The sequence below is a fragment of the Hemicordylus capensis genome, chromosome 2 (genome assembly GCF_027244095.1).
Source record: "Hemicordylus capensis ecotype Gifberg chromosome 2, rHemCap1.1.pri, whole genome shotgun sequence".
NCBI classification, from domain to species: domain Eukaryota; kingdom Metazoa; phylum Chordata; class Lepidosauria; order Squamata; family Cordylidae; genus Hemicordylus; species Hemicordylus capensis.
Window position 1 is genome coordinate 90,853,876 of NC_069658.1, and position 27,766 is coordinate 90,881,641.

At 43.0% G+C, this 27,766-nt stretch overlaps 1 protein-coding gene across 8 annotated transcripts in view; it reads right to left on the bottom strand.

Annotated features, from left to right (window-relative positions):
- LOC128348215 (kelch domain-containing protein 3-like) overlaps positions 1–27,766 on the bottom strand; it is a 104,713-nt gene that overhangs the window by 54,878 nt on the left and 22,069 nt on the right. For 7 of the 8 annotated variants that reach the window (XM_053303951.1, XM_053303950.1, XM_053303955.1 and 4 more), the window contains 3 exons: positions 23,780–23,868; positions 13,565–13,711; positions 10,055–10,106 (listed from right to left, as the gene is read on the bottom strand). In XM_053303951.1, coding sequence (XP_053159926.1) covers positions 10,055–10,106; positions 13,565–13,711; positions 23,780–23,868 — 288 coding nt within the window. The remainder of the gene's footprint in view (positions 1–10,054; positions 10,107–13,564; positions 13,712–23,779; positions 23,869–27,766) is intronic. The other variant, XM_053303954.1, reaches the window with a different exon arrangement.

Consider the following 27,766-nt stretch of genomic DNA (forward strand, 5'->3'; position numbering starts at 1 on the left):
AGGAGGCCAGCAGCGGGCATGGAGGAGCCCCTGCCACTGCGCCCTGTCACCTCCAATGCTTCTCCACTGCCTCCTGTAAAGGCACAGAGGCCACTTTTTTCTTCACCCTCACCTCTGCACCTTTAGCTTAAAAATTAGAGATGCCTCCTTTACAGGATATTCTGTAGAGGAGCAGGTGAGGGGACGTGGGCGGGGAGGTGGACTGGCTGTGGTCTATAAGGATAACATCTCCCTTACCAGGGTCCCTGTTAGGGTATCGGACCGTATCGAATGTGTGTACTTTGGGGACCAGGGATAGATTGGGACTTCTGTTGGTGTACCGATCGCCCCGCTGCCCAATGGAATCCCTTACTGAGCTCACGGACTTGGTCGCGGAACTTGTGTTGGAGTCTCCCAGACTTTTGGTGCTGGGGGACTTCAATGTTCATTTTGGGACCAATTTGTCCGGGGCAGCTCAGGAGTTCATAGCGGCCATGACGACTATGGGCCTATCCCAAGCGGTCTCTGGATCGACGCATATTGCAGGTCACACGCTTGATTTGGTCTTTTATTCTGATCAGGGTGGTGCTCCGTGGGTGGGGACTCCTTCTATCTCTCCGTTGTCATGGACGGACCACCATCTGGTTAAGGTTGGACTTACAACCACTTCCCACCTCCGCAGGGGCGAGGGGCCTATTAGAATGGTCCGCCCGAAGAGGTTACTGGATCCGGTAGGATTCCAAGGATCCTTGGAGGGATTTAATGTTGGCTCTGCAGGTGATCCTGTTGATGCCCTGGTTGAAAACTGGAACAACTTGCTCACCAGGGCAGTAGACACGATTGCTCCTAAGCGTCCCCTCCGACCTGCTTCAAAATTGGCCCCTTGGTATACGGAAGATCTACGGGGGCTGAAGCGGCAAGGTAGGCGACTGGAGCGCAAGTGGAGACAAACTCGACTCGAATCCGACAGATTACGACATGGAGCACATTTAAAGATCTATGCTCAGGCGATACGTGCGGCAAAGAAGCGGTTCTTTTCTGCCCGTATTGCCTCTGCGAGTTCACATCCAGCGGAGTTGTTCAGGGTTGTCAGGGGACTAGTATCTGCTCCCTCTCCCTTGAACCAGAATTTGGAAGCATCAGTTACCCGCTGTGGTGTGTTTAATGAATTTTTCGCAGACAAAATCTCTCGGATTCGGGCCGACCTAGATGGAGACTCCACAATTAATCTGATGTCTGAACTGGAGGTGTCCGACAACCCCTCTTATACGATCCGGCTGGATCAATTTCAGTTTGTGACTCCTGAGGATGTGGACAAGCTGCTTGGAGCGGTGAGGCCTACCACTTGTCCTCTTGACCCTTGTCCAACATGGCTTGTTCTATCTAGCAGGGAGGCTGTTGTAGGCGGCCTGGTAGAAATCATAAATGCTTCTCTGAGGGAGGGCAGGATGCCTCCTTGTCTTAAGGAGGCAATTATTAGACCTGTTCTAAAGAAGCCTGTGTTAGAGCCCTCAGAGTTGAGCAATTATAGGCCAGTTTCCAATCTCTCATGGCTGGGCAAGGTAATTGAGAGGGTGGTGGCCTCTCAGCTCCAGGCAGTCTTGGAGGAAACTGATTATGTAGACCCATTTCAAACTGGTTTTCGGGCGGGCTATGGGGTGGAGACTGCCTTGGTCGGCCTGATGGATGATCTCCAATTGGCAATGGACAGAGGAAGTGTGACTCTGTTGGTCCTCTTGGATCTCTCGGCGGCTTTCGATACTATCGACCATAGTATCCTTCTGGAACGTCTGAGGGGGTTGGGGGTGGGAGGCATTGTTTTTCAGTGGTTCCGCTCCTACCTCTCGGACAGATTCCAGATGGTGTCGATTGGAGATTGTTGCTCTTCAAAATCTGAGCTTAGGTATGGTGTTCCTCAAGGCTCCATACTTTCTCCAATGCTTTTTAACATCTACATGAAACCGCTGGGAGAGATCATCAGGGGATTTGGAGCTGGGTGTTACCAGTCAGCTGATGACACCCAGATCTACTTCTCCATGTCAACTTCTTCAGGAGTTGGCATATCCTCCCTAAATGCCTGCCTGGAAGCAGTAATGGGCTGGATGAGGGAGAATAAACTGAAGCTGAATCCAGATAAGACGGAGGTACTTATTGTGCGGGGTCAGAACTCTAGAGACGATTTTGATCTGCCTGTTCTAGACGGGGTCACACTTCCCCAAAAGGAACAGGTTCGCAGTCTGGGAGTACTTCTGGATCAACGTCTCTCCTTGGTTTCTCAGGCTGAGGCGGTGGCCAGGAGTGCCTTCTATCAGCTTCGGCTGATACGCCAGCTGCGCCCGTTTCTCGAGATCAGTGACCTCAAAACAGTGGTACATTTGTTGGTAACCTCCAGACTGGACTTCTGTAATGCGCTCTACGTGGGGCTTCCTTTGTACGTAGTCCGGAAACTTCAGTTGGTCCAGAGTGCGGCAGCCAGGTTGGTCTCTGGGTCATCTCGGAGAGACCACATTACTCCTTTGTTGATGGAGTTACACTGGCTGCCAGTAGATTTCCGGGCAAAATACAAAGTGCTAGTTATTACTTATAAAGCCCTAAACGGCTTAGGCCCCGGGTATCTAAGAGAGCGTCTTCTTCGCTATGAGCCCCACCGGCCACTGAGGTCACTTGAGGAGGTCCGTCTCCAGTTGCCACCAACTCGTTTGGTGGCTACACAGAGACGGGCCTTTTCGGCTGCTGCCCCGAGATTGTGGAATGCACTCCCTGCTGAGATACGATCCTCCCCATCTCTTGCAATTTTCAAAAAACACCTGAAAACACATCTCTTCAGCCAGGCTTTCTCAGCTTTTTAAAAATTTTGTTTTTAAATTGTTTGATTGTTTAATTGTAGTTTTATGATGTTTTTAATTGTTAATCATTGTTATGTTTTATAATTTTTATTTTTATTATTAACTGATTTTAAGGTGTTTTAATGTAAACCGCCCTGAGCCTTTTGGAAGGGCGGTATAAAAGTTTTAATAATAATAATAATAATAATACTTGTAAAGGAAAACACTAAGGATTCCCATTTACAAGTATACCCAAGCCAGTCTGCAAACTGGTTCTTAGAGCCAGAGGCCAGTCCAGTTTTAACTTGGACCAGCACGCCACTCTTGGGGGTCAGTTCCATCAAGCTAGCTCATACAGTTTTTAATTGTAAACCGCCCTGAGCCAGCTCGGAAGGGCGGTATAAAAATTGAATGAATGCATGCATGCATGCATGAATGAATGAATAAATAAATAATACATCCCTAATTTGAATATGTCCATATATTCAAGGATGAATCTAAGAAAGAACTTTTCAGGCCTGATCTATGAGCTCTGATCTTGTATAAGCATAAGGCAGTCTTGTGCATCCCACAGTCAATGGCATACACACACACACACACACACACACACACACACACACACACACGTGTGTGTGGTGCGTGTGCACGCATGCACACTCAATATTTTGTTCATGTATTTCTAATTAATGAATTTTGTTATACAACTGGAACAATGTGTGACTCTGCTGGTTCTTCTGGATCTCTCGGCGGCGTTCAATACCATTGACCATGCTATCCTTCTGGATCGCCTGGGGGAGTTGGGGATAGGGGGCACTGCTTTGCAGTGGTTCCGTTCCTATCTCTCGGGCAGATTCCAGATGGTGGAGCTTGGTGACAGTTGCTCCTCAAAACGGGAGCTGTTATATGGAGTCCCTCAGGGCTCCATTCTGTCACCAATGCTTTTTAATATCGATATGAAACCGCTGGGTGAGGTCATCAGGAGGTTTGGTGCTGGGTGTTATCAGTATGCTGATGACACCCAAATCTACTTCTCCTTTTCATCCCCAGGAAATGGCACTCATTCTCTAAATGCCTGCCTACAGGCAGTAATGGGCTGGATGAGGGAGAACAAATTGAAGCAGAATCCAAGCAAGACGGAGGTGCTCATTGTGGGGGCTCAGAATCTGAGGGGTGAGTTAGATCTTCCTGTGCTGGATGGGGTTACACTCCCCCAGAAGGAGCAGGTGCGTAGCTTGGGAGTACTCTTGGACCCAGGCCTCACCCTGGTGTCTCAGGTGGAGGCCATGGCCAGGAGTGCTTTCTATCAGCTCCGGCTGATTCAACAGCTGTGCCCATTCCTCGAAGAGGATGATCATGCAGGCTCTGCACTCAAACCAAGTTTGAAAGCAGATTAAAAGAGATTTAGTGTCATGTTGTTTGGGTCTAAATTTATGATTCAGTGCTCAGATTCAAGTAGTTACATCCAGATCTAGCAACCTAAACAAGAAACTTGATTTCACATTGTTGTTTATTTGCTACATAGCTCATCACCTTGTTGGATCTCAAACAGTGGACAGTGGTGCATCAGCTGGTAACCTCCCGGCTTGACTATTGCAATGCGCTCTACGTGGGGCTGCCTTTGTACGTAGTCTGGAAACTTCAGTTAGTTCAGAATGCGGCAGCCAGGTTGGTCTCTGGGGCAACCCGGAGAGACCATATGATGCCTGTTTTAAAACAGTTACACTGGCTGCCAATATGTTTCCGGGCAAAATACAAAGTGCTGGTTATTACCTTTAAAGCCCTGAATGGCTTGGGTCCAAGATATCTTAGAGAGCGCCTTCTTTTACATGATCCCCACTGCACGTTAAGGTCATCTGGGGAGGTCCGTCTCCAGTTGTCACCGGTTCGTTTGGTGACGACTCAGAGGCGGGCCTTCTCTGTAGCTGCTCCTGGACTGTGGAATGCACTCCCAGCGGAAATTCATAATCTTGATTCTTTGCTGTCCTTCAAGAGAGCCCTTAAAACCAATCTGTTTGGCCTGGCCTTTCAGGGTTTTTAATCAGTTTTAATTGTTTTAATACCTGGTTTTCAGGGTTTTAATTGTTTTGATAGTTTAATTCTTTTTTAAGTTGTTTTAAATTGGTATTTATATTTGTATCTCTGTTTTAATTGTTTTTAATGTTTTCTGTTTTAATTGTAAACCGCCCTGAGCCATTTCGGAAGGGCGGTATATAAATCAAATAAATAAATAAATAAATAGACATAATTTTTATTCTGGAAGTTCCATTTGTTAATTCTTTAGTAGATACTTATTCTGTTTATCACAGTAGTTTTAGTCACAGAAAAAGACAAAATCATTCTTGGTAAAAGAAAGGTATAATAATGCTTTAGTGCAGGCTTATGCCAAGACAACATTTCATCAAAGCTAATTTAATTGCATTGTATAAACAGAATCCAAATATTTCTCCTATTAAGCATTCTGATAGCAAACATTAATATTTAGCATGATTCATATTACCTATATCCCTAAAATCTGCATTTGTATACATAGACTGAATGCAGGAGTCTGATTGTTATGTGGCTCAGACTTTGCCAGTGATTGATGAAATACCTGACTACTACAGTAATTTTAAACTCTTGTGCATGTTATCTTTAACATAAAGATAAATCAAGTGCCATTTATTTCTTAGTTTTGGAGAAATGTTGGCACCTACAAGATCCAACAAAATCCAGCCAGCCAATTTCAGGCTTGCCAAGCTATAGAGGGGATCTTAAAACTGCATATTTGATTATAAGCAAATGCAGCCAAAATTAATCTTTAGGTAGAGCATTATGTCTAATGGGTTATTTATAGAATATTTTTAAATGCTTCCTTACAAAAATCATGTACATAAAGATGGTTGGGGAAATGAAGATTCTCACCCTTCTACTGTATTACAGTGGTGGCAGCTCTTGGAAATACTGCACTCTTGCAAGTTCCCTTTGCCCATCTGGCTTGTATATCAGAATTCTTGGAGGATGAGGAAAAATAGCTACTAATTTGTCATGTTTGCATTTTGGTCGGCAAAATGTTCCCTAATGATTTTCTGTGGGCTGCTATTTGTCATGTTCAGATTTCCATGCATACTCTAGAGTATTAATAAGAAAAGTGCTTCTTTCCATACAGAGAACACAGAATAATTTCAGAGTTTTCATGGACCGTTATCAGCACCATGATGGCAACACTGGTGAAGGTAATGGATCAAGTGAAATAGCAATAGCAATAGCACTTACATTTATATACCGCTCTATAGCCGGAGCTCTCTAAGCGGTTTACAATGCTTTAGCATATTGCCCCCAACATTCTGGGTCATGCAGTTTGCACTTTGAGGAAGAGTAAGAATCCATATCATTTTGTATTTATGTAAAGTAAGTAGCAATTGTTCCTGGATTAGCATCCAAGTAGCAAACTATGAAAGACAAGCACAGGGCTCTGCGGTCGCCAGGAGTCAACATCGACTTGACATCACACTTTACCTAACAAACTATGCTATGCTGTGGTACCTCTATACATAGTTCTTTCTGTCTCTCTTCTGCCTTAAAGAGCTACTAATCATTTAGGCTGAAAACATCACACATAGCTGGCCCAGCATGCTCTTTGTTTAATACAGGGCAGTGCTGAATATGCTCAAGAGAGAGGTTGGGCCAAGAGCAGTTGCTACTGCCATGTAAGGTTGATTGTGCAGCTCTCTTTAGCTTTGTTCTCCCTTAAGAGATTTTGGGCCTTTATGCAGTGGCGGATTAGTGCAGAGGCAGAGGAGGCATCTGTTTATGGCAACAAAATCTGGGGAGCGGCTATAGACTGCAACCCATTTCCAGCCTCAGCCCGAGTTCATTCACTTGGGAGGAGGTGCGGAGGAGGAAGGAGTTGAGTTTGCCATAGTCAGCGGTGGGCTTTTAGGGATTAAAAGGGGGAGCACTTGCCCCTCCTTGCCCCCCCCCAGTTAGCCGCCACCACGGCACCCGATATTGCTGCTGGCAGCGGTGATCTTCTAGGGGGCAAAAGGGGAAACTTTCCCCTTGCCCAGTTGCCCCTGCTCCTCGCAGCAGCTACTGCTGCTGCTGTGGCTTTAACAAAAATTGAAATAAATCCTTCCCCACCCCCGTCCTCGAAGTACTGCTGCCTCTTCACAGTGGCTTTTTTTTTTTTTTTTTAAATAAGGGCAGCAAAAGACTTTTTGCCTAAAGGCGGCAAAAAGGTTACTCCACCCCTGCCTTTATGCAAGAACTACAACCACGGCTTCATCTGCTGGGCTGGCTTGTTGCTTTTGACTGCTAGGGGCAAAGGCAATGTGTAACCAAACCTCCGTTGCCAACCCCACCCTGAGCTGGTGCTGACGTTGCCCCACCCTCTTCATCAGGACCCACTTCCCTGTGTGCAGGCCTCAGCTGGCCTTAGCTTTGGCACACTCAGCCCTCATTGCTATTTACAGCTTCAGCTCACTCTGCAGGCTGGCCTCGCTTTATTATCATCGGTCACTCCAAAGCTGCTGAAGAGTTCCATGGAGTGACCTGCAACAATGAAGCAAGGCCAGCTGGCGGGATAAGCTGGAGCTCTAAAAAGCAATGAGTGCAGAGCACACCGAAACTGAGGCCAGTGCAGGGGGAACAGGGGGAACATGGACTGATTGAAGTGAGGGTGGGCCCAGTGAGGAAGGTGAGGCAATGTCAGCGCTGGCTCTGGTCATGGGGTCGGTGAGCTGGAAAACAATGGAGGGTGGTGAGGAGGCTGGGCTGGTGGCAACAGGCAGGTGAGGTGTTGGTGATACCCGCAGGGGAGTGGGGCAAAGTGCTCCCACTTGCCGCCCTGTGGCACACTCACTAACTGAAGCTGTTGCCTCACCTTGCCTCATGGGGGAGCCACCTCTGTTCACCCCACATGTCCACCGCATAATAATCTCCACTACCAGTTCTTTGGCCCTGGTGTAGATTCTAAAAGAAATAGTAATGCAAATCTCAAGGAACCTGGCTGAGATATTTACATAGATAAGGACTCCAAAGAAAGAAGACACCAGTAGCCATGTCCAATTTAAAAAAACAAACAAACAAAAAACCCCTCACTATTGTCATAGCTCTAGCCTCAACTGACAGCCAGGATTCAGATCCTAAGGAGGAAGGACCAGGTAAATCACCACAACCAATTTCCTCTTAGCTAGACTTACCCAACTGGTGAGACTTAGACATATCAGGAACCTCTCACCCTTCAGTGCTTACTCCTTAATGCAGAGGACATATCAGGCAAGAGGTGACTGAGAGATGGCAGAGAGCTTGACTTCACACCCAATGGCTACCTCTTTAAGGATCCAAACACGGCAACTGATGGGTGGAGCCAGGGCTGTAGCAAGGTTGGAGTGGGCCTTGGGACAAAAAGTGAAGATGGTCACCTCCACCTCCACCCCCACCTCCTTGCCTTCTTCTCTGGAGATGTGGGAGAAAGAGAAGAGCAAGTTGTCACTCATCTGGTCCCCCCAACCTCAAGGGTCCAGGGACATTTGTCCCCCTGTTCAACTATAGCTATGTCCTGGGTGGAGCTGGTTAAAGGTAGGCAGGGCCAAGAAACATAAAAGGGCTCAGCTGGGGCTTGGAGTAGGTCATCTCAGGCACAAATTTTGGTGATACATGGTAGGTTTCAGAGGGACGGGGAGACTGATGAAAATCACCCCTTCCCCAACTCAAGCAAAGTGCAGGTAGGCTGGAACTTGAAGTGCCTCATGTGCACAATGCTAATCTGGATGTTGACCAATGAATTCTCAGGGGAGAAATGTTATGAAAGAAAAATTATTAGAAAATTTTCCAGAAAAATGTCCACCCCACTTCTCTGCTAGAAAGGGACAGTTAATCTTCTCTCCTCATGTGTCTCACCTCCCCCCTCAGTCTGTTGATTTTACCACTTTTCTCCATTCCCAGCTCAATTCTAGTATGAGAGCTGGAACATAAAGTGACTGGAGCAACTGAATCTAGGGAAATAAGCCATAGAGCCCAAAGGGTTTATTGCCCCTACCACCATGTGCTTCTTTTGAGGTAAGTCCATTCATCCTCCACTTTATATGTGAATGGGTTGGACATATGAACAATGGCCCCCTCATGTCTAGTTTGGTCCTAACTGCTAGGTCTTAGACTTAAAACACATAACTTCCTTCATTAGAAGCACCAATGGCAATTAAGAAAGGGCAGGCCTTTTTTTTTTTTTTTTAAGCTTGCTTTCCTTAAGGAAAGCAACCTTATGCAATCATCCAGACCTCACTCTCTCTCCCCTCATCCCCACTCCATCCACTTTGCAATGCCTGCCCTGGTTTTAGAGAAGCATAGGGACATTTCAACAGCTTAGTTTGCAATTATGTCATCCACCCCAATTCAAGATGGAGGACACGTGAACTTTTGATGCATAAGTGGGCTAGCTTGTGAAGATGGTAATCATAAATTGAGATGATAGTTAAAGGAAAATAGGCAGATTAGTTCTTCTTACCAGAACTTCTTGTTTAATATTCAGCCAAACATAACAAGTGCAGTTCCCCCTCCAATGTTCAGTTGTAAAAGAGTATTTGTGTAGCAAAGGTGGCTAAGCACCCCTCAGAAAAGTAGTCGTCCCTCCAGCTCCTCCTCTTATTTCTGTTTCAGAATTCTAACATGTGGGACACAGCTCACCCACACAAAATGTACTTTGTTCCTACTGTACACCGCCCGCCCCCCATTTTTTTCTGCACTGTTGTGTAGATCAAAAATTCAAGTCATGCAAAAGTTGTACTATGTTAGATGATATAAAAAGTGATGGATGAGAAAAGTAAAGTGAGTCATCCAGGCTCTTCTAGAACCCAGACCTTGATCAAGTGTACCAATTTCTCCTCCCCCAGTCAAGGACATTTCCCACAGACCCCACTGCTTCCCACAGTCTTCAGCAGTGAATATAACACTCTTCTTCAACAGTGCTGTCACATTCCCAGTTCTGATAATTTTCTCCCGCCTTTTGTAGACTTCTAAATGTCATGGAATGTGACTCTAGGCAACAATGTATGTGTGCACAAATAAGGAAAATGCACAGATGTGCATTGTAGCAGTGCATGCAATGTACATGAATTACACTCGCATATTAATGTGCAGCTCTGAATGTTCTTTTTTAAAAGGCCTGGGAAAGAGGAGCATATTACTGAATCATCTTTTGTTCATGTTATTTTATTTTGATTAATCTCCGTTAACTTATGACTAACATAAAAAAACAATAATAAATAACCAACCTGGCACCAGGGTCTGAACCAGAGGTTTTGACTGGAGTCCAACTTAAGGACACTGAAAGAAAGTATAAAATGGCACAATAGCAAGAGTAATTTAGAATTATATGAAGACTTATATGTGTGCTGTATTCAACATAAGGTTCATCCATGTGGTTTGTAATTAGAGAATATATGATACACTAAGGTAGTTCACACAACCATGAACTGGGTAGAATCTACACAAGCATACAACGCAGCTTTAGATTTTAAAAATCTGAATCTGTGTAGATTCAGCTACCCAGTTTCAAAAATCACACTCCTGATTTTTGGTTGTGAGGTAAAATCCAAATAGGAGGAGGAGGAAGTGATTGTGTGGAAGGTGCGCCACAAGCGCTGACAGCGCCGTCCTACCCAGCGCTTTTACCTAGCATATTATTGAGGCCGAAGAAAATGCCATTAGAGCTTGTGCCCACCTCCCACAGGTCCACCTCCTCCTACCTAGGTGTTTGCTGACAGATGATCAAAAATTAGGAGTGCACACAGCTCCTGAATCTGGACAGGATGCTTGTCCTACCCAGTTCATAGTCGTGTAAATCATATTAAAATAAGCAAATACATTTTCAACTGCTCTATCTGCCATAAATAACTTGTGAAACAAAAGTGTGGTTGCCCATAGGAAGAGTAGTTTATCTAGTTGCTATCAGTGTAAACAGTTGCAGTATACATCTAACATCAACCATTTTAAACCTGGAAACATCATTGAATAGCATAATTTTGAGATCCAACAAGGTGATGAGCTATGTAGCAAATAAACAACATTGTAAAATCAAGTTTCTTGTTTAGGTTGCTAGATCTGGATGTAACTACTTGAATCTGAGCACTGAATCATAAATTTAGACCCAAACAACATGACACTAAATCTCTTTTAATCTGCTTTCAAACTTGGTTTGAGTGCAGAGCCTGCATGGTCAATCTGTGTAGTGACTAACCTGCACTTGGTGTTGGACAGGGCCGTGAATCCCTGCGGATTCCTCTGGGTTTATTTGGGGTTTTTTTGGGCCGTTTTCAGTACCATCAACCATGGAAGCCTTCTTGATTGCCTTGTAGGTGGGTGGCTAGTGCCCCACTGCACTACCACGGGTGATGGTTCCATCCATGCCATCACATGTGGAGGAGCAGCTATCCCACCTCTGCCACCATATGTGGAGGAACTGTGCTACCACAGGTGACGGATCCCACCGCTTCCACTATGTGTGGAGGAACAACCTTTTATTCCTCCTAACCTTTTTATTGCAGCCACCGAGTGGACTTTTGGTATGGCTGGGTCCACTACAACAGCTCTTCACCTTTATCAAAAATTACAAAAACAAAAAACCCTGTGGAAAGGCTGATAGGCATGGGGTGGTGTCAGGAGCCTGTCCATCCGGTGTCCAAATCAAAGTCACTGTCAAGGTCGGAGACAGCTCTTTGAAGTCCTCCCTGGTCTCTGAGTCGGAGGCTAGGCTGTAGCAGGCTCAAAAAAACTTGTTGCTTCCAGCAGTGTTCACTGTCTGCTGGCCTTGATTTATAGTGCTTTGACTAATTGTGTTCCTCCTCCAATCAGCTGCCAACAATTCAGTATTTATCTTGCTTGTTAAGCAGCTGCTTGCTCCATCTGAGTGTGTCCAGCTGTCACCAGCGATGCTCATATCTTTGTTGTTGGGATGTTATTGTTTGCATGCTCTTCAACTCTGGGCTTGTCTTCAGCACCCCTCTTCTCCTGTGCAGCTTCAGATAGCCCCCTGGGAGCTGCAGCCTCAACTTGGCCTGCCTCAGTTTCTTCCTGTGGCCCAACAGATGAACTCTCTTCCAGTTGCTCTGTTGGAGGGTTGCCAACTTCCTTCTCCTCTTCACTATCTGAAGGTAAGGGCATGACAGGCGGAGACAAATCAACAAGCTTCTAATTTTTTAATAACAAGAAAGTTTCCTTTTAGGGGGAAAAATTGTTCAATTAAAACATTACTTTTGCAGCAAAAATACAAATTCAAAACAGTTATTAACAGAGCAGGTCAGGGAAAAATAAAAACTGGAAAAACACAACCACTACCTGGCCCTATACTGGCCCCTACACAGAGTCCTCTGTGCTTTATTTTCAGCTTGCTGGGTAGTCTCTTGTTCTAATTACACAGCACAGTACAGGTCTGGGGCTCAATCCAGCCTGGCTCTTCCTTTTCTTCTAGTGATTTCAGCTAGACTTTCTTTTTGCTGGCTGCTCACTCTCTGCTTTCCTGGGTTCACTCTAGCAGACTTCCAGACTCTCTTCCTTCTTCTGCAACCTCCAGCTCTGACTTGCTCCAGCAGACTCTCTTGACTTTGACTTCCAGGACTCTGACTTGCTCCAGCAGCAGACTCTCTAGACTTCCAGGACTCACTCTCTCTCTCCAGCAGACTTGACTTGACTCTGTTCCTTAACTCAGCCAATCAGAACAAACAAAAATTCCCTCCATTTAAAAAAAATCTCTTTCTCTTCCAAAATCATCTTTCAAACTATGGAAAAACAAGTTTGAACTTGGGACCCTGCCAGTTTTCTTTGCAAGGCAGGTTCACATATACAGAAATGCAGTTTTAGGAATATAATACAATTTGCAATTCCTTCATAATACAAGAACTATTTACAAAATGTTTGGGTATATTAATACACTATACAATACAGGGGCTTATTTACAGAAATCCAAGAGGTCTAGGCCTCATTTCTCCAAACATCCTAAACAATCCAAAGATGAGACCTAATAAATAAAATAAAATAAACCAAACAAAAAAACCCCAAACCCTCTGTACTAGGAAAAAAGATTGCTTTATTTTTACATTTAAGGAGGATGTAAGTTCAGGAAAACAAGAACATTGAAACAGCTTGAATTGCAACTTTTGCTCAGAGTTTGTGCAAAACAGGAATCTTGTTTTTTAGATTTTGGAAAGGAAAATGCAGCTTTTTCTGTTCTAATCATTTTAGTCCAGCAGGACTCCCAGAAGCTAGATTTTGAACCACAGTAAAACTGGAGAAGAAATATCAAGGACATATTGGGCCCCATCGTCTCAATAGATGGTTATATGTACATTTAATTGGAAGAAGACCCTCATTTGTTTTCCCTACATTTTGAACTATTAGTCCAGGATATTCATTAGTGCAAGAAAAACAATGGGAGATCTTAATCATGAATGTCCTGTGTCACATCTAGTTCCGCCCTTTTTTCCAGCTCTACACTGATTTCTAGTTTTCTGTTTTGTTTGGTTATTTCTAGTATTCTTCTATTAATCATTATATATGCTGTGGCTATAAGCTATGCATGCAAGTAATTAGTTGCTATGTAATAACCTTTAACCTGCTGGAAACTAGATATATATATATAGTTTTCCAGCTCTACACTGATTTCTAGTATTCTGTATCTACACACACACACACACACACACATTTTGTGGATTCAAGTCACAAATAAATGTGGATGATATATGTATGTACTGAATGATTTTTTGTTTTGAGTATTCAGTTCTGCTCACCTGTATTAAATACGTGCAGGTCATCAACACCTTTCCCATACTGCATACCACCATAGACATAAATGTTTCCTCCTACTACAGCTGAACTATGATTGAGAGTCTGAGGTGCAATACCAGTGGTGGTTATTTTCTGCCATGTTAAAGAACCTTAAGAAAGGAAACCAAAAGTTAAATTAGTATTTTCTTCTTTTGACGAAGTACAAATGAGTGAAAATCTACTTCCTGCTTATTCTGTGATCCCAAACCTATCTAAAATAAAGGCTAGTCCTCTGCAAACTAGGCAAAGAGGCAACTTTCAAAGTGGTAATGATTTTATATTTAGCAGGGGGGAGAGCAACTGTCCATATTCAGCCCCAGCACAGCATCCCTCCAGCGGCTGTTGCTGGTGTCTACTTTATGATTCTTCTTAGTATGAGAGCCCTTTGGGTACAAGGAACCATATTATTATTATTATTATTATTAATATTATTATTAATCACCATCATCATCATCCTGTGTAAACCACTTTGAGAACTTTAGTTGACAAGCAGTATATAAATAGTAGTAGTAGTACAGAGCAGGTGTGTTCTTTACATCTCAGCATGTCTAGCAAATTGCAGCTTTTAGAGCAGAATATGCCTCTCCCCCCACCCACCACCAATTTTCTGGTTTTGGCAACACTTGTCTTTTTAATTTAATTTAATTTAATTTAATTTAATTTTTAAAATGGACATTTATATCCCGCTCTTCCTCCAAGGAGCTCAGAGCAGTTGTCTCCATCCCAGTTCCCTAAAAGACACAACCTCCATTTCACAAATACTTCTTTTGACTGTGGGGCACAGTCACAGAACTGCTCTTTAACTCAACTGTTAAAATAATCTTTATAATTGACTTCGCAATGAGCTGGGCTGGTGAGAGTAGACAACAGGGAAATATTTAATCAGGCTATTCTCATGATGGGGGAAAACTGGGCTCGGTTTTCCCCCATCGTGAGAACCACCGGGCTCGTAGGAGGTAGCCCTCCCCTTAACCCAGTGCTTCGAAGCACGTGCTTTGCTAACCCGGGTTTTCTGATCGTGTGCCACCACCGTGGCGCGGCTCCACGCTGCGGTGACACATGAAGAGACCCCCATTGGGAGGCTCAAACAAACCTCCCAGTCCCAGGAGTCTCCCCCAGGATTCCCTGCTCACTTGTGCAGGGCATCCTGTGACTTCCGGGGGCCGGGTGGCCCCCAATCCCCTCCGCCCCAGGCAGCTCCGTGATGGAGCGGTAATCATGTGGGCAGCCAATCGACCACCCAGGAATGGCTCAGTGATCGTCTGCAGGGAGTAAGCTAACCCACTCTCCCTGCAGACCCTCCAGAAGCTCTTCTCATTGATCATGAGAAGAGCTTCAACATGTTGTCTCTGGCTGGGTGTATGTGGGACAATAAGTTCCTTTCTGGGAAATGGAGAAACAAAGCATATTTTGTTGTTTCTTCCCCTCCCACAATGTTCTTATGCTGTCCTTTGCTGGCATGTAGTTTCCTCTAGCAAAGAGTCACATACTAATGACTTCTGAATAAGCACCTCAGACTGCCATGATTAAGCACATCTAAGTACATGTGCTGCTGTGGAGAGCTCCAGTATGCTGTTTGAAAATAGCAAGCTGCAGATCCCCCCCTAAGCATTTGAGGAGCTTCCCCCATTTTACTGAACTCCCCCCTGACAAAACTGAACACCCATATTGTTAGAGAGCTCAGGAAGGGAGATTTCTTTATCTGCCCCAGCTACAGCGGAAGTGCACAGCACAGGTAAGGGAACACTGCTAATTAATATTGTCTGGGGCATGGAGTTAAAGTTCCAAATAAAGTAGTTCATTTGGGAAATCCATCAGGGAGATGGATTGAGACCTACATGCCTCACTGCTAGCTACATGCAGGAAGAGGGAAAATGAGAAAAGGGAAGTATCTCAGGTGAGAGAATGGAACCTGAGCCTACCAGTCTAATAAAGGGGAATCATTGCGGAGAAAGCATGGTCAGAGCGATAATGGCCTTACTGGCTATCTCTACTCCAATGCTAGTGCTACGTGTCAATGCCATCAGGAGCTGGATCTCCAACACTCCTTCTCATCATCTCATGCACCAATTCATGACTTTCATCTTCTTTTGAAGAATCTGGAACCGGTCTTTTAGGAACATAGGATGCTGCTTTCTACTGAGTCAGACCATTGGTTCGTCTAGCTCAGTATTGTCTACACAGACTGGCAGGCAGCAGCTTCTCCAGGATTGCAGGCAAGAGTCTCTTTCAGCCCTATCTTGGAGATACTGAAGAGAGAACTTGGGACCTTCTGCATGCAAGCGTGCAGGTGCTCTTCCCAGAGCTACCACATACCCTAAGGGTAATATCTTACAGTGCTCACACATGTAGTCTCCCATTCAAATGTAAATCAGGTTGACCCTGCTTAGCAAACAGGACAATTCATGCTTGCTACTACAAAACCAGCTCTCCTCACCCAATCAGCTCTCTTAGTAGTGGCTTGGTCAGGCCATCTACCATCATGCCTTGAGTCGGACAGTACTTCAGCTTAACTAGCCCAATCTCTTGTGCCTTTTGAACATAGTGGTGTTTTGCATCTATGTGCTTTGTTCAAGACATAGTCTTTTTCATCAAAGAGAGTTGGATACACCCTTGGTTGTCCTCAAACATTTCAATTGGCTTTGACTCATCAATTTCAAAGTAACAGTAACTTATGTAGTCATGTGGCCTCTTGACATGCTTGGCTGGCTGATATGTACTCCACTTTTGTGGATGAAAGCACAACAATTGACTGTTTCTAGCTACTCCAACAGATGGCTCCACCTCCATAGAAAAACAAGTGTCTGCTTGTGGACTTCCAATAAGTTCTGTCTTCAGCCCAATCTGCATCCAAGTATCCCACTAGTCTGGGATTGCTGGGATCATTAGTTTCAAGTGAGCTGTACCCTTCAGGTATCTTCCCAGCCTTTTTACTGCGGTCCAGTCATTCTTGGTTGGTGAACTTACTTTTTTTACTCTTCTGCTCAGAATTCCCACTGCAGCAGCTATGTCTGGCCTTGTGACTGTTGCTATGTACAGAAGTTTCCCAATTGCTCTATTGTAGAGACTGTTGTCTGGCAATGACTCACTGCCCTGATCTTGCTTCAGGAAGTTTGTCTCCACTGGTGAACTGACCTCTTTGGCTTCCATCAGTCTCAGTCATTCTAGGAGATCCTTTATCTTCTGTTTCTGATTAAGAAGGTAACTTCCATCCTCTTCTCTTTCTATTTGAATGCCAACATAAAAGAAAATGCTTCCTAGTTGTTTCACTTCTGCTTCTTTGTTCAGGTGCCCAACAATCTCATGATTGTCTTATTTCCTTTCATAGCAAATAATCAAGTCATCAACATCCATGACCAGCCCAATGTCCAACTGAAAGACCAAAATATGGGTGCAAAGTGTGAGTTCATGGAGGCAAGGCAAAGTGTGGGTGCATGGAGCCTCATTTCTAAAGCCATCATCATATACCAGCCTGTACAAAGTCCTTACAGCTTATTTGCACCTTTACTTGCAATTTTCATTCTTTTTAGAGCGTGAGTAAAAATGTAAAGCAGCTTAACTCTCATTTTAAACTGAAGGTTTTTGGATTACTGAATTGAAATATGCTTCATGACAGGTGCAAATGTTCCTGGGTATTTAAGAGAATGTCTTCTTCACCATGAGCTCCATCAGCCATTGAAATAATCCAGAGAGGTTCATTTGCATTTGCCACCAGCTTGTCAGATGGCCACACAGATACGGGCCTTCTCTGTTGCTGCCCCGAGACTCTGGAATGTACTCCCTGCTGAGATAAGAGCTTCCCCATCTCTGACAACTTTTAAAAAGTACCTAAAGACTTATATCTTCACCCAAGCTTTTTAATTTGTCTGTGGTTTTAAATTGTTTTAAGGTTTTTATCTTCTGTATTTTAACTGTTTTGTGTTGTTGGAAACCACCCAGAGACTAAAGTTTGGGGCGGTATACAAATTTGATAGATAGATGTCTCATCATAGTCTTAACTATATCTTTGAGAGTATCCCTTGACTACTAATCTGGCTTTGTAGTGCTTGATGTCACTTTCTCCATTGTATTTGATTTTGCAGACCCATTTGCATCCTACTGACTTTCTTCCAGCAGGTGGAAGAAAGTGTCTTAAGTTTTATTTCTGTGTAGAGTTTCTGTCACTTGTTCTGCAGTTTTTCTTGAAAGTAGTTGTTTAGCTTTCATGTGTTGGCAGTCTTTCAGTGTCTTTCCAAATGCAGAGTTCCTGGGTCTCTTCCTTTCTTGCCATGTAGGAGAGTCTCCTGGGTGGAACCCTTTTATTGGGTCTTTGTGAGCATCTCACCTCTGGCTCAACTTATGCCTCCCCTTCTGGTTCTGGTTCACTGGTTAGCTCCAGGCTTATGGGAATTTCTTTTACTCTTGGTTCCTTTTCCATCTGGATCTCTAGTCCAATTTCTGGCATTCCACTTGTGAATGGTCTTTGTCTTTCATCAAAGTTTACTACATTGCATATTCTCACTGTTCCAGTGGCCACATCAAGGATTCTGGATCCTTTTCCTCCTAGAGTATATCCAGAGAGTATTCTTTCTTCACATTTGCAATTCAGTTTATTTCTTTTCTCTTTAGGAACATATGTATATACTTTTATTGAAACACTCTGATATGTCCTAAATTGTGCTTGTTTACATGCCATAATTCAAAAGGCGTTGCATCTGTTGTTTTGGTAGGAAGTCTCTTCTGTAGGTAACTAGCAGTCATAATGGCTTCTCCCCAGAATTTGCTTGCTAATCCTGCTTCCTGCAGTATGCACTTTGTCATCTCTAATATGGAATAATACTTTCTTTCTGCTATACCTTTCTGTTGTGAGGTGTAAGGCACTGCACATTTATGTTGAATGCCATGCTCCCTTAGGTAATTGGCCATTTCATTTGGTGCAAACTCACCTCCATTATTACTTCTTAGTCTCTGAGGTTTTCTGCCAAACTTGTTGCTCACTATTGCAACATACTCCTTAAATTTCTCCAGAACTTGACTTTTCTCCCTTAGAGTATAAGTAAAAGTGAATCTGGAATAGTCATCAATTAGAGTCAGAAATATTTACTTCCTCCTGATGATTAAACTTGCATTGGTCCACAGACATCACTATGAATCAACTCTAGGGGGCACTTTGACACTTTCTCTGTTTTCTGGTGAAAGCCTCTGTTAGTTGCTTTCCCCGTTAAAGAGCAGATAAATCACTACTTTTGCAGGGCTGAACTTTCAAACCTCTTGCTAAATCCCCCCTCTCAAGTTGAGAAATTATTTTAACTTCTCTATGCCAAATTCTTTGATGCCATAATGTTTCACATTGTTTATGTAGGCATTCCTTTGCAACATTAGCTTTGCAATTTCATTTAAAGAACCTCTGATTAACAACTCCTGTTCGCCTCTGATGTAACAGTAGTCACCTTTGCATTCTACTCGATAGCATGACATATTTGACTGAAATAAAACTGCTTTCAAGTACAGGGACATAAAAAGTTCCCTCAGTTCTCAAGCTTATGCTCCTTCCCTTTGGTAGCTTGCATCTGATTTTTGCTTTCTCTCTGACCTCTGCAGTAATCTTTCTGCTATCTGCCAGGCTTATTGAAGTTTTATAATTCAAATCCAACTCACTAAACAGTTGTTTGTCTTTAATCAGATTTGTAGTTGCAGCACTATCAACAATTAGATTCCCATAGTCACTTTTGCAATCACTTGCAATATTATTTTCAGCAGATTCAGATGCTTGAAAGATTTTTGAGCAAATCCCATATCCTTTTCCTGCTGTTTCCCTTGAACCTCTTTTAGCTCTGTGTTCATGCTTTGGAGTAATTTGAGCTCTAGGTACTGAGTCATCCCTCTTGTAATTTCTATTAGCAGGGCCCTTTGTTCTGAGAACAATTCACTTGCAAATGGCCCGACTTCCTACATGACCAACACACCTTGTTCTTTGGTTTGGTCTGAAATTCTGTAACCTGATTCTTTTGGTCAGAGACTCCCCTAGGGATTGCATCTGATATTAAGTCAAAATCCTTAAGTTTAGAAATGAGAAATTCCAAATCAATTTGTTCTCTTGATTCCAAAATGTAACACATCTCTTGAAATCTTTCAGGTGGACTATTCAAAATAAATCCAATAATTTCTTAATATGATAATTTTACATTTTGTTGTGAACATCTTGTAATGTCTAGGATTTGATTAATATGCTCAGTTCTTAAATGCACAATGATTGAGTCACTCACATGGAAACAGATGAATCTGGAGACTTTTCTGTTTTTGGCATTCCATGCTGCTTGTTCTCCAGCTGCTTCAGGTCTGTCCTCTTGCAAGATGCTTTCCAGGACCATTCTGAATGACCACGTTTCAAAATTGGATCTATCCAGCCTCGGGATTGCTTCCTGTCCCTGTGCTGCAGTCTCCATGGCAAAAAAAAGTTCTCTGCCATTTCTCTGGAACTCCTTTCCAATCAAGCAGGCTTTCCACTTACTTACTGCACCTCTTTGTCTGCTTTCTCTGGGTTCTCTGAACCCATAACCCTGTTAGAGAGCTCAGGAGGGGAGATTTCTTTATCTGCCCTAGCTATAGCAGAAGTACACATGTAAGGGATCACTGCTAATTAATATTGTCTGGAGACATAACGTTCTAAATACAATAGTTTATTTAGGAAATCCACCAGGGAGATAGATTAAGACCTACATGCCTCATTGCTAGCTGCATACAGAAACTGATGGAAGGGAGTAGAAGGAAGTCTCTCAGGTGAGAGAATGAAACCTGAGTATCAGTCTAACAAAGGGGAATCAGAATAGAGAAAGTCTGGTCAGGGGGAAATGCTATTACTGGCTACCCCTAATGTCCCTAGTGATCAATTAGGTTGCTGGTACTAAGAGCCAATGCCATCAGGAGCTGCATCTTCAACACATGTCCCTCCACAAAGCATCTTTCCTTTCTTGCAAACAAAAATGAGTCAGGAATTTCTCCCCAAGTATTCACTCTGTCTGCATCTCTGGCAAGCTGAAGTCTTTCCCAGGCAGATTATCTATAAGTAAAGGTTTCACTCTGTTGCTGGAGCTCTTCATTAGGAGCAGTTTCAGTGGGAAGAACACCAGCCTGCCATTTCAAGCCATAGACTAGAGCCTATGGTTCAGCTCCTGATAATCTGTACTCTGCTCAATATCAGTTCTCTTTAGACAAGGACTCTTTTTTTCTACAGAAACAAACTTTTGGAAAAGGAGGACTGATCAATGATTCCCTCTGGGATGTGCCACAAATGGCACCAGCTGTTCTTGAGACCTATCCCAGGAAAAACAGCTGGTGCAAGCACACCTTCTGTCATGAGCACGTACACAATATAAATTTTCTTGGATTGTAGCACAGGGTGGGGGAGTTACAACATAAGCAGTGTTATTTGCTTTATCCTTTAACATACCTCACATACACCCTGTGAAATCAAAATGGAAAAACCATGGACAGTTTCACATCTGTTTTGCCACGAAACACATTGAACAAGGCTCAAACATATTTCAAAGGAATATTCATAGGTATGATTCTGCATTGGCTTTTGTGTGCCGCAGTGGATATGTATGTATATTGTGCTGCTGCTAACCAAATACAACAGTGCTTGTTGCTCACTTTTTATACAGTATAAAAAGCCTTATGTAATAAGGCTGTTCTCATGTGCAGCCTAACCCAGGCTAGGGAAGCCCAATCTGAGTTAGGCTGTGACAGGATTGGGCCCAATCCCAGTGAGAACCGCTGGGATCAGTCCCAGCTCTGATAGGGCAGTGCTGCCTAGCCCAGCTTTTAGCCTGGGTTAACGACTCCTGCGTGCTGTTAATCTAGGCTCTGGTATCCTGTGTCTCCTCGGGCTACATTCAGCCCCAGGAGACAAAGAGACAAGTACCTAGAGTGCCCATCTCCTCTGGGAATCCCCCAATGCACCATGCTTAGCAATACACAATGCATTGTGGGATACCTGGAGATCTGGTCATGTGGGAGCACGGTCAGCGCTCCCAGCAGGAATCGTTTGCTCCTTTGGGGGGAAGATAAAGACTGTGCAGCCTTTCCACCACCCACCAACTCCCTTGCCCACCCAACTGTGTGAATAGTTCCAATGAATTAGTTACTTAGTTTATTTATTTATTTGAAACATTTGATATACTGCTCACTCCGAAGACTCTGGGCTGTGTACAAAAACATGCAAAACAAGACAGCATTAAAATTACATTCTAAATAAAACTAAAGTAACTAACACAAAAGAAAAAGGAGAAAAAAGCAAATAGGTAAACTACAAGGTAAAAGCCTGGCAAAAAAGAAAAGTCTTCAATAAAGAAGTTGGAGGAAAGCCCATAGATAAACAAAATAATAATAATCATATTTTACAAGCAATTGCACAATTTGGAAACACTGTACATACTAATAAAACCCCAAAGCTACAGGAAATACAACTGCTTTGGCAATCTATAAGTGGTGATTTCTCTAGGATTTTCCCTAATTGTAAGGGTGTATTGCCTATTTTTCTGCCCTTTACCTTTATATCACTCTCGTTGGTATACATGCTCATATAAATCCTCCCAACAACCTTGTGAAGCATATTATGCTGAGATAAGTGACTGGCCCTAAATCACCTAGCGAGCTTCATGGCTGAATGGGGATTTGAACCTAGTCAGACATTCTGACCACTATACCGCGATGGCTACTAGAATTCTATTGAGAATGGGTAGCCACTAGCCAGCCGCATTGGTCCTGCATGTCCTCCTATGCATGTGGACTGGTAAAGACCAGCACCAGCCTCAAACACCTCCATAGTCGGGGCCAGAAATTAGGAGCAGTAGCAGCTTGTGAGGTGGTTCACTGAAGACTACAGACAACCAACTCTGAGTGTTGCTGCGTGGGGAAGGGGATTCTTAGTGGAGGGTGTCACGAGTCAACAGAGAGGAGGCATGGAGGCTGTTAATGTAACATGCTGGTTTACAGCTTCTTAGTGGCTAGCAGTGCCCAGTGTGAATGCAGACCACAATGTCAGTAAGTTGTACTGGGCACTGCCAAGAGTTCAGCTGCAATGTCCCTGCATGGTGCTGACTACCTCATTCCTCCTCTGTTGCCTCTTGGGACACCCTCTGGTGTGGAGACCTCTTCAGGGTCTCTCTCCCCTATATAATAACACTCAGTAGCAGACACTGGTAGTCTCAAGCAAACTTTCTCATGAGTGCCAACTCCCAAGCTTTCCAATGAGAACCATCAGGGTAAGCCCCACAGATATTCTAAAGCTGCTCTCTAAACCACCCATCCATACAATATTATGCAGTAGAAGATCCAGGGAAACAAACATTTGCTTCTCAGAAGGTACTCAGCAAGCATTTGTTTTTATTGCAACATCTTAAAATTATATCTGATATTAGGGTTAGGATTGCCCCACACTAAACCCTCGGCATGTTAAAGTGTTTCCTCTCCTGGAACTAATCAACCTAAAGTGGGATCTGAAACATAGTGCATTATGAACTGGCATTCAGTGCAGAATTAGCCTTTCATTTGGAATGCTCTCAGCAGGGGATCTAACCCAGGAGCCAAATCACCTTTAGTGAGCAAAGAGAAGATATATCTAAAAGAAGCTTCTTAAAAATGAGCTGCATTCCTTTCAGTTCTCTAGGTGCCATGGGAAAGCAGGCTCCAGGGAAATAGACCTAATCAAATGGCATTCATCTTTCATTTTTTCAGCCACAAAAAAATATATCCGTGCAGAATTAGCTCCAATTTTTCAAGAACAGGAATAATAAATAATCTTACTGGTGGAAAATCATAAGTTATTAACTAGTCATCTAGCTACGAAATCAGATGTTTGTTTACATCTTTTCAAGGTTGTAATTTTAAAATGATTACAGCTTTCAGCAGAGCTAGTAGGGTTTCCCACCCACCGTGTAATTCTGCTGCTGTTATGCTTTCTAATGTAAATACATCACAAAGACAAGCTTGCCACTTTCAGAAAAAGGATAGGATCATCTGGAACAGTAGTTGGATGCACTCTCTGTCAACATCAAACAATAATAAATTAAGGTAACAAATGCTTTTTATATCACATAAGAAACACCCTACAATAATTGAAATAAGAGCCCTTTTGACTTGCCATTAACTAAATGAACTATAAATCCACAGCAATCTAATTCTATGTTTTTACTCACCAAGATCAAAGGTGTAGACTCCTGGAAGGCACCGCTCAGCATTCTTGCTTGAACAACCTCCAAATAAATATATCTTGCCTTTTACTACACTATAAAGCAAAGTTGAAATTTTACAGTCAGTCATAAAACATCTCCCTCAATGGTTAGAATGTTGTATAGAAAATACACACTGTATCATAAATTAATGGACCTTATTGAGCTCTTCTATCCTTCTGCTGTACAGTTGTGCCTATAATCTCGCTTCTGTTTTACTTCTGACCAGCTCATAACTTACTTCTTTCTTACTTCTGACCAGCTCATAACGGCTGATATATTAGCTACGTCCATTTCTAGAGGTGAATGACCTCAAAACAGTGGTACATATGGTGGTAACCTCCAGACTTGACTAGTGTAATACGCTCTATGTGGGGCTGCCTTTGTACATAGTCCAGAATCTACTATTGGTACAGAATGTGGCAGCCAGATTGGTCTCTGGTCTGGGACCACATGAAGGGACCATATAACACCAGTTTTGAAAGAACTGCACTGGTTGCTGCTATGTTTCCGGGTGAAATACAAAGTGCTGGTTATTACCTATAAAGCCATTAATGGCTTGAGTCTGGGCTACTTAAGAGAGTGCCTCCTTTGTCATGAACCCTGCCACCTGTTATGATCTTCTGGAGAGGTCCGGTTACGGTTGCCACCAGCTCATCTGGTGGTGACTCAGGAGTGCGCTTTCTCTGTGGCTGCCCCAGGGCTTTGGAATATGTTCCCTACTGAAATAAGAGCATCTCCCTCTCTGTTTGTTTTCAGGAAGATCCTCAAGACTCTCCTGTTCTCACAAGCTTTTCATTAAAATTAATTTCAATAATTGTAATAATTTGTTTTATATTGTTTTATTGTGCTTTATGTATTTTAATTTGTGATTTTTAATATTTAAATTTGTACACTATCTAGAGATGTACATATCAGGTAGTATAAAAATATGATAAATAATAGTAGAAGTAGTAAATAACTAACTAACTTGCAACTGAACAACAGATTGTTTCCCATTTAGACCTGGAAATGGTCTTACTCAATGTGCAGGTTCATACATTGGCTGTTCTGGTGCAAACAGTTACAGAAAACAAAAGAAGTCATAGATTCAAGTTAGGAATCACGTAAACTGCAGCACATAATGGCACATACTATTGTAGTGTGGCTGCTTACAGCCAAGCTGTCATGGAGCAAAGTGGCTTGGTTTGATGAGAGACTTCAGGGATGAATCAGAATTGGCCATACGGAAAAAGGGGACAGAAAAAGGAAACTGTGTTGAGAGGATAAGATTGGGTGATGGGTGGGCAGGCTTTTGTATTGAGTTTGGAAGCTCACATTAACGCACTGAAAGAAAGAAGACTAAGGACCAGACTACATGTTATGAGCTTGGGTTTGTTTGTTTGCTTTTTTTTTTTTTTTAATTTGTACATAGCAGTCATAGTGGAGACTGATTCAGAACGGGCCATCGCTGGACAAAGAATGGCACCCTCTCTCGTGTCTTGATCCATATCCCTCCTGCAGCTGCTATTTACAGTTTCTTTTTAAAGCATATAAGTACTAACTGTGCACTTTTCATAATGTGTAGTAGTAGTAGTTTATTTTCGGTCACTGATCCGCAAAAATACAGAGAGAAATGGATACATAAGAATCATTAAAAAACATTTTTAAAAAAACTCAGCTCAGTTTATAACAACGGTCTTCAGTAGATAAAAATACTTGTCTATTCAACTACATAACATAATCTTATGAATTCTACTGGCAATTAGGCAGAACTTGGCAACTACATAAGAAATCTTATCATCATGGTCCAAAAGAAGATAACATATATAAAAATCAGAACAGCCCGGAGGATTTGATATTTTCATAATGTGTGGTTTCACCCTAAGTGGAAGAGATTTTGTTTTTCAAACATTATTCTGGAAATTATTGACTTCGGTCAACTTACATGCAGTGGCCAGTTTAAAATTTGCTTCATGTGGATCAGGCCATTTCCTCCATGCCCCTGCAAAAGACGTTCCAATGGTGTGGAGAAAATGGCACTGTCTGCTTAGTGGCCTGCTACACACGTCACGTTCATCACATGGTGACAGTTGTTTGGGGGTGAAGTTGACAGAGACCTGTGGCAGCCTCCAAATGTAAACCAGCATTATCAAGCAATGGGCAAGGAAGCAGGGAGTGTATGTCAAGGTTAAAGGAGTACTTTTAAAATATTTAAGCCATTCTTTGCTGACTGAACACACTAAAGTATACATTTAAATCAGCTAACAAGTTAGCAAGGGTGGGTCCCAAGGGGGGCTGGGGGGGCAAGTGTCCCCCCCAAAGTGGCTTGCCCTGCCTGCATTTCTGTTTCAGAAGTCTAACATGGGGCACAGAGCTCGCCCGCCCATAAATGTACTTTGCCCCTTCTATGCCCCCCATCAATTATTTTTTCTGGTGCCACCCCTGCCAGTTAGTAATACAAATCCACACATTCATTTAAAGAAGAGTGCACTGCTGTTGGGTTCAGTGGCATAGTGTGTGAAAATGTGAAATGCCCCATATAGCTCTGGCAGCTGTTAGCTCACAAGTGTTTGTAGAATTCTGCACATTCTTGCTAGTGTCATGCTAAAGTTGGCCAAAAAAAAAAAAAAGAATTTTATTTTCAAACATTAAAAACTAAACATAAATCATTTTTACTTTATTTTAAATCAAAGAATAAAAATTGTCCAAACTAGTGTATCCTAACCCACCCACCCCAATTAGGCCTTCATGGAAATTTTCTTATAAAATAACAATTTAAAAGTTGTATAAGCAAATTAATATATTGTGTAGGCATCCATCTGTATGTAGACTTTGGGGAAAATGTTTCAGAATTTTTTTCAGAGGAAATAAATGGTTCATATTCAATGTATTGTGATATCAACAACTTCATGAAAAAATGAATCTGTTTGGGGGGAAATAGTGATTCTACAATTAAAATAGTTTCAGATGTTTGTACCCAAATGTCAATGGCTGACATCCTGACTGGTAAAGCAACAGCACAGCATCAAGGGTAAAGCGACATCACAGAAGCTAGCTAGAGACTTCCCCATTACCACAGTGCATGAGCCATTTTTGCGGATCTTCCTTGCATCCAGAAGTGCTCTGTGCCTTTCAAAAATATGTCCCTGAGAGTTGCATGGCCCTCAGGGACATTTTCAGAAGGCACAGAGCACTTATGGAAGCAGGGCAGATCAGCTAAACTCACTCCCCAGCATATGGACTGTGATAATGGGGAAGCTGCAGGCCTTCCACTGTGAGGATCCAGTGGAAGGCCAGCAGGCTCCGACTGGAAGGATGCAGGTCCTGCTACTTCCTTGCTTCATAAGTCAGAATGCCAGCTAATCCTTTTTGTTGTTGCTGTTGTTGTTGCTATCTATATTTTACTTGTGGAGATAGGAACAAACTGGTGAGTCCTGTAAGTTGCTGTGCTAAAAAAACTCATAGCATCTGGCACAAGCCTCCCAGTAATGGTGGAATCACTCGACCCAATGGAGAAGAGAGCTGGTCTGGAGAGGAGAGCTGGTCTTGTGGCAGCAAACATGACTTGTCCCCATAGCTAAGCAGGGTCTGCCCTGGTTGCATATGAATGGGAGACTTGATGTATGAGCACTGCAAGATATTCCCCCTAAGGAGATGAAGCCGCTCTAGGAAGAGCAGAAGTTTTCAAGTTCCCTCCCTGGCTTCTCCAAGATAGGACAAGATTATTATTTTTTAGGACAAGATTTTTTTTATTGAACCAACAAACTACCAAAGCGTACAGTACGTTGCCAAAGCACAAAGTGGTTGTTTGTACATCATATATCTCCAAGATAGGGCTGAGAGAGATTCCTGCCTGCAGCCTTGAAGAAGCTGCTGCCAGTCTGTGAAGACAATACTGAGCTAGATAGATATTGCATTGGTATATGACAATACTGAGCTAGATAGACCAATGGTCTGACTCAGTATATGGCA